The following is a 14,547-nucleotide window of genomic DNA, read 5'->3' as shown; positions in this document are numbered from 1 at the left end:
AATGGACACACAGGTTGCCTCCGAAGAAGGCTTCAGTTTGGATTATGATGCCATTGTGTGGCCCAACAGGTTCAACCAGGTAAAGTCCACTTCAGGGATTCTCCATTCATTTCCTCAATGGTCAATAAATGTTTCACTGGTTAAACCCTAAAACAGATATCCGCACAGTTAAATTAAATGTGGCTGGGAGATCTGGGACCACAGCACCAATCTAGATCATCTTCCAAAGTAATGATTCCAATATTGATGAGGAATACATCAGGATCAAACAAGAGCTCAACACATTGGACAGAGGGACAAGGATTAATTTTGATGAAAGCATTCAGGAAGCTTTGGGGCTATCCCTTCTTGATATTCAAAAGGACTGAATAGGTTGTCTAATTACTGTTTTACTAACATATGGGGGTTCAACTAAATGACCCTTGGGATCCCTTCCAACAATTCTATGGTGTGATATAATTGGCTGTGCAGCAGATTCAGCCAACTCCCAAACAGAACCAGGCCCATTCAGGCCAATTGGTGTCCTGTCCTGATGGGGTTGAAGCAGCTACTAATCACTACAGGGTGGACCAGCACATCCAAAATCAGTTTGTAGAAATCTGTGCCATTTTGTACCTCAGAGCAGCCCCTTTTAAGAGCAGAATGTCTCTGAAATGTGGCAACTGTTAATTATAATTGAAGATAAGGAGAATGCCTAGGTGGAGACCCCACCCAACACTCTCCAATCACATGCTGGGCAGTGTGACACTGAAGGGGTTTATTTTCTATCTTTTCCCAGTCTATCCCAGTCCTATCCTTCTGTGTGTTCTTTTTTTTTAAAAAAAAAATGCTGTGTTTTAAAATTTTCTCACTGCTAATCATTGTTGCTGTTGTTGCTGCATTTATAGTTTCTCACAACAAAATATCAGAAGGACAAAGCTCGCTTGCTTTTTTAAATAATTTTTATTAGTTTTCCAATATACCCCCAATAATAGCCAAATTATAACAATTATCAATTCATTCCCAAATAATACAATTATCAAAGTGCCAATCAACTTCCAATTAATACGTTTTAGTTAAAGTGGCTCCCCCCATTATGGTTTGGGTGCATTTCCGATCTCATATCACTGCGTTCCATAATCTCAATTAATGTTGGTTACATTTCAGTTATGATAATAATAATCCCTTAGTCAACAGCTACATAATTAATGATTTCCATTCGTGATGTCACAATATATATATTTATAAAGCTTCAAGTGAGGAGCTCAAACTAATAAGGACCCAGCTTGTTTTCTGTATCCTAGTGGTGTTACACCATTTTATTTTTTAACCCAAGTTCAGCGGGCCAGAGGTCACCGGTGGGAGGAGTTTGGAAGTGTAGAGGCTGCAAAAATGGAATGGCAATGGCTTGTGATCTAAATGGCCACAACTTTATTGATTACAGTTTTAGGCCGGCTTTGGCATAGGCGTTGGGTATTTATCCTGAATCAGCCAATGCTATGATAGGGTCTCTACTGCGACTTCAATGAATATTTTACTTTTTCTCTTTGAAGACCCCTGACTTTTGTTATCCTCCCAAGTGGGCTGCTGCCTGGCCATTAATCTCCAGGTTTTTAAAAAGATAAACACAAAGGTTCCCAAATGCTTGGTGTAAGAAACTGGGCAAACACATGAGTATGAGAAGTTGCAGAACTGAGCACTCATGGTCTTTGTAATATTTTATTTTTAATGGAATTTTAAAGGGGACTAGCATGGAAGCCCCTGGAGTGACCCACCTGAAATTTGGGAGGGTGAATCCCCTTGTAGGCACTACAGTGTCCCCAGCCTTCATGGCACTATGTCAAATAAACAAGAAATTTGTGTCCATTTTGCTTCACAGTGCAAGTCAAAGGGATTTCCGGAGGTATGTAAAATCCAGATCATGATCCAAACAGGCTATAGATCAGGTAAGATTTACAGACTGGAGCCACAGATCAGGTTCCAGGGGTCCTCGCACAGCCCTAGTACATTAACAATATTGCTAAAAGAGAATGTCTTTATCCTGAATCTTCAGTGTTATTCTAAACATTTTGATATCAGCAATAACAACATAATAACTAACATGGTTATGGGTTTCTAAAGACAGAGGTTCCAACACTGTGTCTAGTATTGTGGTGGTTGCATTAAAAGGAACCCTCACTTAAAACTTCTGTTATTATTTTTTTTACACCAACTGATTTCTAAACTGCAGGTTTCTTGGATGGGCCTGTGAGACATGAACTACCTAACTTCTCTCTCTCCTCTCTCTCTCTCTTAAAAATAAACAGTCACGACCTGCTTCTCTGTGCAATCAGAACTGCCACTTTGGTTATAGTCGTGCCAAAAAGGAAGGGAAGCCATCTTGCTGCTATGATTGTCTCCCATGTTCAGAAGGAAAGATTTCCAACAAGGAAGGTAAGAGATGATTTGGACAGTATTTATAGACTCCATCAGGTATGATCCAGTACATGCACATCAGAAACTAATTTCCCTGATTCTTAAATTATATGGAGTTGGCTGATAGAATGCAGTTAAACACAGTAGTACCTCAGATTCCGAACGCCTTGTGATTCAAACGTTTTGGCTCCCGGACGCCGCAAACCCGGAAGTGAGTTTTCTGGTTTGCAAACGTTCTTTGGAACCCAAACATCTGACACGGCTCCCGAATGAGAGCAGGAAGCTCCTGCAGCCAATCAGAAGCTGCATCTTGGTTTTCAAACATTTTCGGAAATTGAACGGACTTCCAGAATAGATTCTGTTCGAGAACCAAAGTATGACTATATTGCCATGGGTCAGCCTGGGCCCCATGATTGGCCATACACAGAGGGCATGGAAGAGGGTGCCAGCAAAGGAATGGGGTGCAGGAATGCCTCAGGGGAGGGCAAATATCACCCAGAAGAGGGTTGCTCGGGGGAAATGACAGCAAGGGCAGAGTGTCCTACCTCAAGTTGTCAGGATAAGGTGGATATGTGGCACCTGGAAGAGGGCAGCAGGAGGGCCTGGGGAGTGAGCACAGGACTGGTGGAAGAATTGCCGCAGGGGCCTGATCCAAGAAAGAAGGAAGCACAAAGACCTCCTCCCCACTGCTGCTGTGGCCTCAAGTTCATAGGCAGGCAAGGAGGAAGGAACAATGTTATTTGCCTTGGAAGCTAAATTTATTTTTGTTTTCCAGACATGGATGACTGTTTTCAATGTCCACAAGATCATTACCCAAACAATGCCCAGGATGGATGCCTTCCCAAGAAAATAACCTTCTTGTCTTATGGAGAACCCTTGGGGATCAGTCTGGCCACTTTTGCCCTCTCCTTTTCTATCACAGCTTGGGTGCTTTGGATCTTTGTTAAGCACCAGGGCACTCCCATAGTCAAAGCCAACAACCGGAACCTCACCTATACTCTCCTCATCTCCCTCCTGCTCTCCTTTCTTTGTGCTTTGCTATTCATTGGCCAACCTGAGAAGGTGACGTGCCTCATTCGACAAATTGCTTTTGGCATGATCTTCTCATTGGTAGTTTCTTGCATATTGGCCAAAACCACCCTTGTGACTCTCGCTTTCATGGCCACAAGACCAGGGTCTAAATACAGAACATGGGTTGGGGGGAAATTGTCCAAATCCATTATTCTTTTCTGCACCCTTACTCAATCTGCAATTTGTTGTGTGTGGCTGGCAACCTCTCCCCCATTCCCGAATCTTGACATGCATTCAATGACTACAGAAATTCTACTGGAATGTAATGAAGGATCAGCTGTCATGTTTTACTGTGTCCTGGGTTTCATGAGTTTACTGGCCTTTGGCAGTTTCATTGTGGCTTTCCTAGCCAGAAAGTTGCCTGACAGTTTTAATGAAGCCAAATTTATTACCTTCAGCATGCTGGTCTTTTGCAGTGTTTGGTTGTCCTTTGTTCCAACCTACCTGAGCACCAAGGGCAAATACATGGTGGCTGTGGAGATCTTCTCCATCTTGGCATCTGGTGCTGGCTTACTGGGCTGCATCTTTTCTCCCAAATGCTATGTCATTTTACTGAGGCCTGAGTTGAACAAAAGGCAGGTGTTAATAAGAAGAGAAAATCAAAGAATCAACTAGTTGTGTTAAATTCATCTCTAACTACATCCTGTTTGATTCAATAACATATAATTAGAAAACAGTGGTCCATCTTTCCAAATAATTTCCTCACTTGAGTAGACACCATCTCTAATTCCAACTCTTCTCCCACTTCTGCCCTGGAAGCATAGGGCGGCTTGCTGTCACCCTGTAGATGTCATCTGATATGTTGGAACCCAGGTAGGTCTTCTACCTCAAGTGTGTGGTCACCAGTGCTGATGTGTGGAGTGCTGGCAATGTCCTGACCCAGGATGTTGGTCTTTGTTAGGCTGATGGTAAGACCAAACTCCTTGCAGGCTTGGGCAAAATGGATGATGGGACTCTGTAGAGCTTCCTTGGAGAATGTTGTCAAGGCTCTATCATCTGCAAACAACATCTCTCAGATAAGGACCTGCTACACTTGTCCTGATGCAGAGACATGTCAGGTTGTACAGACCTCCATCATGCCTTGAATGAAAGTACACACCATCTTCAGTTGTGCTGAATTCATATGAGAGCATCAGGGATAAATGCATGCCAAAGAGAGTTGGGACAAGAACACAGTCCTGTTTCACAGCACTCTTTTTCGGCCTCCAAGGATGAGCTGTCATCTAGTTAGTGGATGGTGGTGTTGTATATCACTTGCATGCCAGGAGCTGATGTAACAAAATGCTTCACCAATAAATAATTAGAAATCCAGTCACATCTACTTATTGGTCTGGATGTGCTCAGAACAGGATAGCTGTAGGACTAATTGGGACATAGCCGAACAAGACCTAATGGTCAAAATGGATCCATAGTATTAATGTTCATTGCCCCATCTGCATTATTATGCATTTTCCTTTTGTATATGTTTGTTGTAGTATATTTTAATATATGTGTGTTTTATTGTTGATTGCACCTGATAGGGACCCTCATTCTGTGTTGTAAACAGTTGGGGACCAGGTTACCCAATGAACCCCTAAATGGGAACTGAGATCAATTTCAGTGGCCCAGATATCTAACCTGGGTATTAGAAAGGGGGGCTTCCCCCAAATTCACATCTTCAGATCTCTCACCACAAAGCAGAATAGTGGGGGGGGGGGAGAGAGAGTGGAGCACCTTCTAACATTTTATAAACTTCCTTCTTTTCTGGGCCCAAAATTTATCAAGTAAGCTGGAATGACAGATGTTAATTATTTATACCACAACGGGACAGAAATGTCTGCAGACTTCTGAAGTAGGAAAATACATATGGAAAAACTTTGAATACTCCAAAGCAGTTGAAGTTTTCTTTTGAACTTTGAAGTATTCCAATTGCATTTGAGGAGGAAGACTTTCATCCACTTTTATGAATTAATAGCACTTACTCATATTTCGTAGACTATGCTTTGGCAGAGATGTATTGCTGACTTTTTTTGCCAAAGTCACTGAGAATGTATAACCCAGAACAGGTGATTATGCCTTCTGTAATTATCATTAATCACCACTGCTGCTACTTTTCTCTCCATCCTAAGGGATATCCAATGACCACATTCCAAATAACAGACTTACACTTGCAGATGTTATTAATACCCCCAGTCCCATTCGGACGTTGAACTATAGACACATAAGACTCTGTAGCTCTGATCACTGATTATGTATGTTGCATGCTTCTAGCATTGAATCAGCTGAGTGAGTTGCCATTCTAGTAAGGTTTGCTATTCAGGGGTGGGGAGAAAGATTAACTGTCTTCCAAAATGAAGATCCCCTCCTGTAAAATGGTAGCATTTGTATTGTTGGTATTATTGTTGCCGCCTCAAGTTGTGTGCAAGCTTCCCATTGATCAGTGTTCCATTGTAGACCCTCTTCCTATTCTTCACCAATATTATCTGTCAGGAGACCTCATCATTGCTGGCATTATGTCTCAAATCTATATGACCTCAAGTGTCTTGACTTTCAGGGAACCTCCCTCTCCTGAGCTTTTTGATGACTTTCTGTAAGGAGTTGTGTTCTTTTAACCATATCATACATATATGACAAATGTATAGTGAATGTATAGTGAATGGTGATGCTACTACTACATCCCTCTAACTTCCCAGTAGTTCTGGTGTTATGGAAGCTCTGGGCAGCCATCCTATGCACAAGGATCTGGTATGAAACAAGATGCAAAGCCACTCAATGGTAGCTCTGCTGCGGCTCAAGCTAAGCCTGGCAATTGAAAAACAAGTCTTGAAACATCTTTACAAAGTCAGTTTTTTATGCTAGGGTGTTGTGTTGGGGGTCTTACATCGGTCTTGGCTCAGAATGAACAAGTTACACTGGTGTATCTTAAACAGAGTCATGGATGGAGGGTTACTGCTGTCTGTCCCAGCTGACCCAGCAATCAGCTAGCTAAGCAGGAGGTCCACAGTATCCCGTTTCAATTTTTAATTGTGTTTTCATGAGTCACTGCCAAAGCCAATGCTTCAGATGCTGCAGTCTCAATGCCCTATATTCAAGATCCTGATGCGTTCATTATTTTTCCTCCAAAAGTTCACCAGAGCCCTGTAATATCTATACCTTGCGATATTTAGGTTGTTGTCATGCCACGTTCTCCTCCAAGAAGCCTTCAGTCTGGGCCCCTTTCAAAGCTTTTTGTATTTGGGGCACCATCTTCATTTATTCTCCCTCAAAAGAGAGTTGGTGAGCTGCTGCTGCTCCCTTGAACTGATAAAAGTTCATTAGGTAAGAGTTTATGTAACTATTTTTGGCTGCCAGCTTGCTCTAGATAAGGAAATAATTTAAAGCCATTTTTACTATACAGAGTCCCCATTTCAGGGCCTGACTTCTACAAGCATTATCAGAGGTCCTCTAGCTTGTTTCCTATATCCAGGCTAAATGCTGCCTCTCCACTTTCTCCTGACCTACTGCATCCTAAGCTTCTTATTCTGACAGATCTTTCCATAGGATTGCTCCTGTAGAAGCTGGTTTCAGCAACAGCATCTCTTGAGTCATCGTCATCATGCACATGTAAGATTCCAAAGCCAATATCAATGTTCCCTTATTATCAAAACATCATTTTAATAAACAATCTTAGTCAATAAGGTTGTCCTCCACCTAAGCCTATTATCCCAAACTACTAGGAAGCTTTAAAAGCATTTTAAATGAATTTATGGCAGCCATGGGGGAGTCTGAAAAACCCTGAAATATAAAAAATTAAAGAAGCACAAATATCTAAACTAGTGTTTATATAATTGGAATTTAGGAAATCATTGTTCGTTACTTGCCCTATCCCACAAGGTCACAAAGTGGGTTTAAACAATAAAAAATGCAATATTAAAATCAGTTCAAACAATCTGCAATGCTAAGAAATGTTTACCAGTGTATCCATGTGATTCACTGGACTATAGGCATAAATCTTTTTTTCTGTGTGAAGATGCATTATTTTCACAGCAAGTAGCTCTCTTATTTCAGAGTAATGACACAGCTCTACCAACATGTTGTGGCTTTGGCATTTGCTGTAAAGGGAATAAATGAAAATCATGAAATTTTGCCCAACGTCACCTTGGGATTCCACATCTACAATAGCCATTTCAGTCCAAGCTGGACTTACCTGGCGTCAATGGAACTCTTCTCCAGGCAGGGAAGATTCATTCCAAACTACAAGTGTGACACTGAGAACATTCCAAGAGCAGTCATTGAGGGACCAAACTCTGATCTAGGTCTTCACATGGCAACCATCCTCTTTATGTACAAGCTGCCACAAGTAAGATATGGGCACGGAATATTGATTGTTAACGGTCCATTTTCTGTTTTCCACTATGTCCTTTAAGACTTATATTTGAATGTTTGGGTGGTTCTCAATGGAGATTTAACTCCTCCTAAAACATAATATAGTACACCATCAGATCACTGCTATATTCTGTTTGGATGTACAATTCATAACCTACAGCCTAAAATGATTCACTCCTTGATTTTGCATAACCATACCTGTATATCAAGTACTTTATTATGGTCATAGAGCAGCATAAGCAAAACATCTAAATAAATAGCATAACAGTTTGAATCTAAGTGAATAATTATTATATAAATGGGAGCAAGAACTAAATGTAGATTTAAACATATACATAGAATACTTAATTAAGCATAGATAATGGGTGAGTAAAAAATTAAAAGAAAAATTAAAAGATCGGTTAACACAGCTACAGTGGTGCCCTGCAAGACAAATGCCTCGCAAGACGAAAAACCCGCTAGACGAAAGGGTTTTCCGTTTTGGAGGTGCTTCGCAAAATGAATTTCCTATGGGCTTGCTTTGCAAGACGAAAATGTCTTGCGAGCTCCTGCGGGTTTTTTTCCCTCCCCCCCCCTTTCTAAGTCACTAAGCCGCTTATCCGCTTATCCGCTAAGCCGCTAAAAGCCGCTAAAAGCCGCTAAAAGCCGCTAAAAGCCGCTAAAAGCCGCTAAACCGCTAATAGCGCTAATCCGCTAAGCCGTCAATGGGCTTGCTTCGCAAGACAAAAAAAACGCTAGACGAAGAGAATCGCGGAACGGATTCTTTTCATCTTGCGAGGCACCACTGTATATGGGGTTGGCTCGAGAAGTGCAGATCTAACAATGTGGGCCTTCAATTTAGGATTGAATTGTAGCATAGACCATTCTTCATCGAATATCTACCATGGCAGCGCAAAATCGGGCGACTGAATATGTGACTGCTGTATATCCATTTGTAAAGATCCTGAAATTCCAAAGTGTTCAGAGCCATAATGATATGGAAGCAGTAGTGCTATTGACATTTCTTGTGTGTTTGGAGTATGGTTGACTAACATGCCATTCTCAATTGTCACTGACTATGTCCCTGCAGGCTGCATGTTGATACTTGAAAGGTTGAGTGATTCATACTGAAATTCCCTTTACCCTCTTTGAGAATTAGAAGGGTTGTAAAATACCACAGGAACAAAACAAGAATTAGCTCAAGAAAATGACACATTTGGGGAACAGGTTGAAGGTTTTCAACCAAATGAAGAAAGGGAGAGGAAAGAGGAGGGGGGACAGAATAAAATGTTTCTAAAGTAGCTCCATGTGTGTGTGTGTGTGTGTGTGTGTGTGTGCGTGCGCGCGTGTGCGCGATTCTAAGAGCATTCTCATGCCAAGAAAAGAGGATGAAAATTTTTTCATTGGGCAACATCAGGGGTCGGCAAGGGTTACCTTCCTTGGGCTCATACACTGCCGCAGAGCCCCCTTCATGGGCCAGATTTCCAGCGCCATGAAAGCGAGTCTCTGCACTGCGTTGCACCGGTTTAGTGCAGCATGCGGGGACTTGCCGAGTGGGCGGCTCAGTTCGGGGGCATCTTGTGGGCCGGTAAAACAACCCCCATGGGCCACTTGTGGCCCATGGGTCTTAGGTTGCCAACCCCTGGGCTGTTAGAATTCCTGCTCCGTGGTTGCAGTCATAGGATTGTTGTCTATCACATGATGGTGTATGTTTTGACTCCACAGAGTGGGAAATGATGAAGACAGGATGTTTGTGTTACTGTGTTCCATGAAGTGGGACTATTGTCCTTTGTTCTTTTCTCTTTGCTGTCTGATGCTAGAGATAGAGGGAGCCACGTTGCAGTGCTCTGTGTGTGTTTATATGTAAATAAAGTAGATTAGCCAAAATGCTGAGTTGCTGAGGTCTGTCACGCGAACTGCGAAGACACTGCGGATCCCTAAGTGTGCCGAAGTTGGTTGGCATCAGTTGCTGTGATGTTTGGGCTGAAGAAACATGAACGTTCCCTAACCTTTTCCATACAGCCACAGCAAAATCAAGTCCATCACATTAAAACTGTTATCAAATCTAAGGGAAATTTCAATGAAAATTGGAATATATTATCTCTCTTTGCATGCTTCTGTCTGGTTTTCTGTAGAAAGGGTGTATTGATCCTTATGCTTGCTTGTTGATTTATGTCAAATCTCCTGGGCCCCAGGGAGCAGCAATGGAAAGGGACCTAGCAGTATAGGACCCTTCTGAGGTTAGATAAACTTCCAAATGGACTTTCCTCACCTGTACAGGTCACAACAAAACTTTCACTGAATGTTTGCTGTGTTTGCAAGGGTCACTAAATGTTTTAGATCAGCAGGAAACACTTGGCATTTTGAGAAAGTGCTGCGGGTCCCCATCACAGAATAGCTGGCGATGTGTGGCATCAAACAAAGCAGCTGTTGTGGGGTATGACACAAAGACTTAGGAAAAAATGGCTTCTGCACCTAAAAGGGCAGAAAAGGTCACACAAAATTGGGGGGGCATGTGTCCTTCTGACAGAATGGAAGGGGCAGCGGGTGTCCAACGCTGGGTGTTTAACCCAGTGAAAATAAGAATTGGGCAGGAAGAGCAAATCATTTTTCATATATTGCAGATTTTGGAGGGGATACTTCCTGACACCTTTTGCAGGTGCTGTAGGGGGTAATGGAGGGCAGGTTGGCACCCATAGCAGTCATTTTAGTGACACTTGTGTTAAGTCATTAATCAGCATATTTTCCCACTCAGTTACATTCATATAAATAAATGGGAGGGGCAATCCTCCTAATTAGCTATTTCATTTTCATTTTTATTGGGAAGACATTTCTTGTAAATAAATGGTATTTCTATTTATAAGGCACAAGGCATCACACAGTAAAATCAATGGATCAGCGAATAAAAACTATTGAATACTACCAACTAAACAGGAAAAAAAATTGTATTTGGTATCCCTTTTTCTTTTTCAAAAATATTATTTTTAGGTCATCTATGGCTCTCATCCCGTAACAGATACCAACTTCCACACAGCTTTCTTCTGCTACATGTTCCCAAATGGAGCTCATCAAAATGTCGGGATTCTCCAGTTGCTTCTGCATTTCACCTGGACGTGGATCGGGGTGCTTTCTCTGAGCGATGACAACGGAGAGAGATTTGTACAAAATGTTCTTCCCATGTTTGCTGAGAGAGGCATCTGCTTTGATTTTATAGAAAGATTCCCCAGGCTCACCTTTTCTGGTGAGTTCATCGAAACAGTAGAGGAATCTTCTGAACTATGCCATATTATTATGGGAAGTACTGCCAATGTTGTCATTGTGAATGGTGAAATTCATTCCATTATGGCATTAAGAGTGTTGCCCAATATTGCAGAAATAGAAGGGGTAGCCGTGCAAGACAGGGCAAAAGTTTGGATTATGACAGCCCAGATGGATTTCACATCCTTTCCCTTCCAACAAAGTTGGGATGTAAGTTTCCTGCACGGTGCTCTATCCTTTGCTGTTCACTCAAGGGATATTCCAGGGTTCCAGAAATTTATTCAGATGAGAAACCCTATCTCTGAAAAAGAAGACGGGTTCATCAAGGACTTCTGGGAAGTAGCATTTAACTGCTATTTGCCCCATCCTTCTTCAGACAAGAAAGACAGGGAATTCTGCACTGGGCAGGAAAAACTTGAGAGCCTTCCTGACACTGTTTTTGAAATGAGCATGACTTCCCACAGCTACAGCATCTACAATGCAATCTATATTTTGGCACATGCGTTGCACACCATGCATTCCACCAAATTAAAATCCAGAGCGATAACTGGTGGAATAAGGTGGGAACTTATAGATCAACAGCCGTGGCAGGTAATGTTGTATTCCAGAGGTCTGAATGCTGTGGCACATGCTTTACAAGTCAGGCATGCAACAAAACTCAAACACAAAGCGATGTAGAGTGTATTGAGATGGGAGGTTCTGGGTGAACCTATGTGGCATGTGATGGACTAATCAGACTAATGCAGAAAGTGCTTAACAACTGCAGGTGCATAAATAGGTTGATGGGCTGTCATGCGCTTTGTACAACCCTAGGGCTGAGCCCAAGGAAACACATTTCTTGAACACAGAGTGGAAAAGCCTGTTCCCTTTTGATGATTTTGAGGGAGAAAATGAGAGGGTTTTTTGGGGGGAGGGGAATTGATGAAATATCACCAAGACTCTAGTGGGCTTGTCTGTCTTTAGTGATACTCATTTTAGATAAGTACTTCATACCATGCTGCCGTAGCATTTAAAAAACCACTCCGGATTTCCTGGGATTATTCCAGGAAAGTTAAGAAACCCTGAACATTCCAGTAGCAAAGTTCAATAATATGAAGAGGAGATGGTAAGATGAGCCCTTCCAGATCTGAGGCAAAAGTGCTTCCCAAGATGCCTTAATGTTAACTTAGCCACTCCTCTCACACTTCTCTTTCTTTTGCTGCATTCCTCCCTTCCCCTTGCTAGGGCATTCTTGCCATATCCACCCCTTTCAGAATCCTCAGCAGTTCCTTTCCCTTCCAGCATATGAAGCAGTAGAGGGATCCTTTTTTTTCCTTTTAAGAGACATTGTAGTGTAGCCAGGAATGCTGCACAGAAAAGCAGAGGCCCCTGATTCAGGCACTCCTGCCATCTTCATTGCTCCAGGGAAAGGGTGGTGCACTATCACCCTGTTGTTTATTTGTGTCTGTATGTACATTGTTTTTAATACTTTCTTCTCCCCCATTTGGCTCAACCTGTTTCTAAGAACAACCTCGTTCAACAAGGTAAATAATAAATCCATATACCGTGTTTTTCGCTCTATTGGATGCAGTTTTTCCCCTCCAAAAATTGAGGGGAAATGTGTGTGCGTCCTATGGAGCGAATGCAGGGAGAGATTGCGCAGGGCTAAAGAGGAAGCCAAAGCAGCGAGCGGGATCTATCCTGCTCGCTGCCTTGGCTTGTGCGATAGCCGAGCGCAACCCCTCCGGCAGGGAGAGGTTGTGTGCAGCCTGTACGCTGCTCTTTGGTGCTGGGGGGGGGGAGATTTTTTTTTATTGATTTCCCCGTCTAAAAACTAGGTGCGCCCTATGGTTCGGTGCGCCCTATGTTGCAAAAAATATGGTACTTCTTTTTAACAGGCCATGTACCAAAGTGCTCAAGTGTCAAAGATTATCACTCACTTGTAATATCGCACCGTTTCGTACATCCTTATTTATTGCTTTTTCTCTCTCCACTGATTTAGCTTCACCACTTTCTGAGAAGTGTCTCGTTTAACAATAGTGTTAAAGAAGAGGTTTTCTTTGATAAAAATGGGGAACTGGTATCGGGATTTGATATTATCAACTGGGTCATATTCCCCAATGACTCCTTCCTTAGAGTCAAAGTTGGAAATATAGACCCCCAGGCTTCACCAGACAAGAGGTTCAACATTCATGACAATCCAGTTGTGTGGCCCAGCAGGTTCAACCAAGTAAGGTCTACTTCAGGTTGTCTCCAGTTATTTATTCAGTGTTGAAAGATTGGTTTCTGGTTTGAACCCTGAAACAGCTGCCTGTCAGGGTCAAAATAGATATGGCAGGTGAGATCTGAGGCCATAGTCTCCCAAAACAGCTATTGACTTTGTAATGGAGGACCTATTGAAAATAACATGGTGCTTAAGCCAGCATGATGGGAGGGAGAGTTCATGTTAAAAAGTGCATAAGTTGGTGAGATCATCAGTTCCTTGATATTCAGAAAAGCCTAAAATTTCAGTGAACTGGTAATTTAAAAAGTAAAGGGACTCCTGACTATTAAGTCCAATCAGACGACTCTGGGGTTGCGGCGCTCATCTCGCTTTACTGGCCGAGGGAGCCAGCATTTGTCCACAGACTATTTTTCCAGGTCATGTGGCAGCATGACTAAGCTGCTTCTGCTGAAACCAGAGCAGCGCACAGAAACACCGTTTACCTTTCCACCAGAGTGGTACCTATTTATCTTCTTGCACTTTGGCGTGCTTTCGAACTGCTAGGTTGGCAGGAGCAGGGAATGAGCAACGGGAGCTCACCCCGTCGCGGGGATTCAAACCACCGAACTTCCAATTGCCAAGTCCTAGGCTCTGTGGTTTAGACCACAGCACCACCCGCGTCCCCTGAACTGGTACATTACTAAGACATTAAAAAGGAAATCCAACCACAGTGATTTCCAAAGCTATGAAAAATGTAAATGCAGCACAGTTCCATTGTCCATAGTCAACACGTTTTTATCACTGGACCAGCTGCAGGAGAAGTGCTGAGAGACAGAGAGAATTCCCCAGTGTTTCACTCTCTTTAGCTAACCAGGTCCCAAGTTTCACAAGAATTAGTGATGGCTGGTGATCATTACAGTTGGAAGAGCAGTAGATGAAGCTAGGGCCAATGACAGGCTCCTTGGAGACCAGATTTGGAGACCCCTCCTCTCCTCACACAGATGCACCAGCACTACAGTGACCTGTCTGGGGCACCAGGACACCCCAGCCACAAGGAGCTGGGTTATGGGGAGATGTGGGGATAGCAATTAAAAAATATTTGTACAAGACATGAATGTGCTGACAAAGAAGCTAACTTGAAGCAAGGAACATTGGCAAGGTGGTATGAAGGGCAGATAATTGTGTTTAACACCTGAATTTGATCTAAATAAAGACAATGGACCATGCTTTGAGAAAGTCAATGCATATTCCAACATCTTTGTCATAAACGAAACACAAGTGTAGTATTGCCAGGTATTCCACAACTAGAATTGGCTTTG

At 42.6% G+C, this 14,547-nt stretch overlaps 2 protein-coding genes across 2 annotated transcripts in view; both read left to right on the top strand.

The window, feature by feature from the left end:
• Nucleotides 1-14,547, top strand: part of LOC307205699 (uncharacterized protein) — a 330,448-nt gene that overhangs the window by 96,237 nt on the left and 219,664 nt on the right. The gene's annotated exons all lie outside the window — the stretch shown is intronic.
• Nucleotides 1-14,547, top strand: part of LOC307205227 (vomeronasal type-2 receptor 26-like) — a gene marked incomplete at both ends in the record, with an annotated part of 67,446 nt that overhangs the window by 49,995 nt on the left and 2,904 nt on the right. The window contains 3 exons of the mRNA XM_079957423.1: nt 7,544-7,783; nt 10,777-11,256; nt 13,028-13,255. Coding sequence (XP_079813549.1) covers nt 7,544-7,783; nt 10,777-11,256; nt 13,028-13,255 — 948 coding nt within the window. The remainder of the gene's footprint in view (nt 1-7,543; nt 7,784-10,776; nt 11,257-13,027; nt 13,256-14,547) is intronic.

The sequence above is a fragment of the Podarcis cretensis genome, assembly GCF_951804945.1.
Source record: "Podarcis cretensis genome assembly, chromosome: 16".
Lineage (NCBI taxonomy): Eukaryota > Metazoa > Chordata > Lepidosauria > Squamata > Lacertidae > Podarcis > Podarcis cretensis.
Note: the sequence above shows the minus strand (reverse complement) of the source record. Positions and strands in the feature narration are given on the sequence as shown.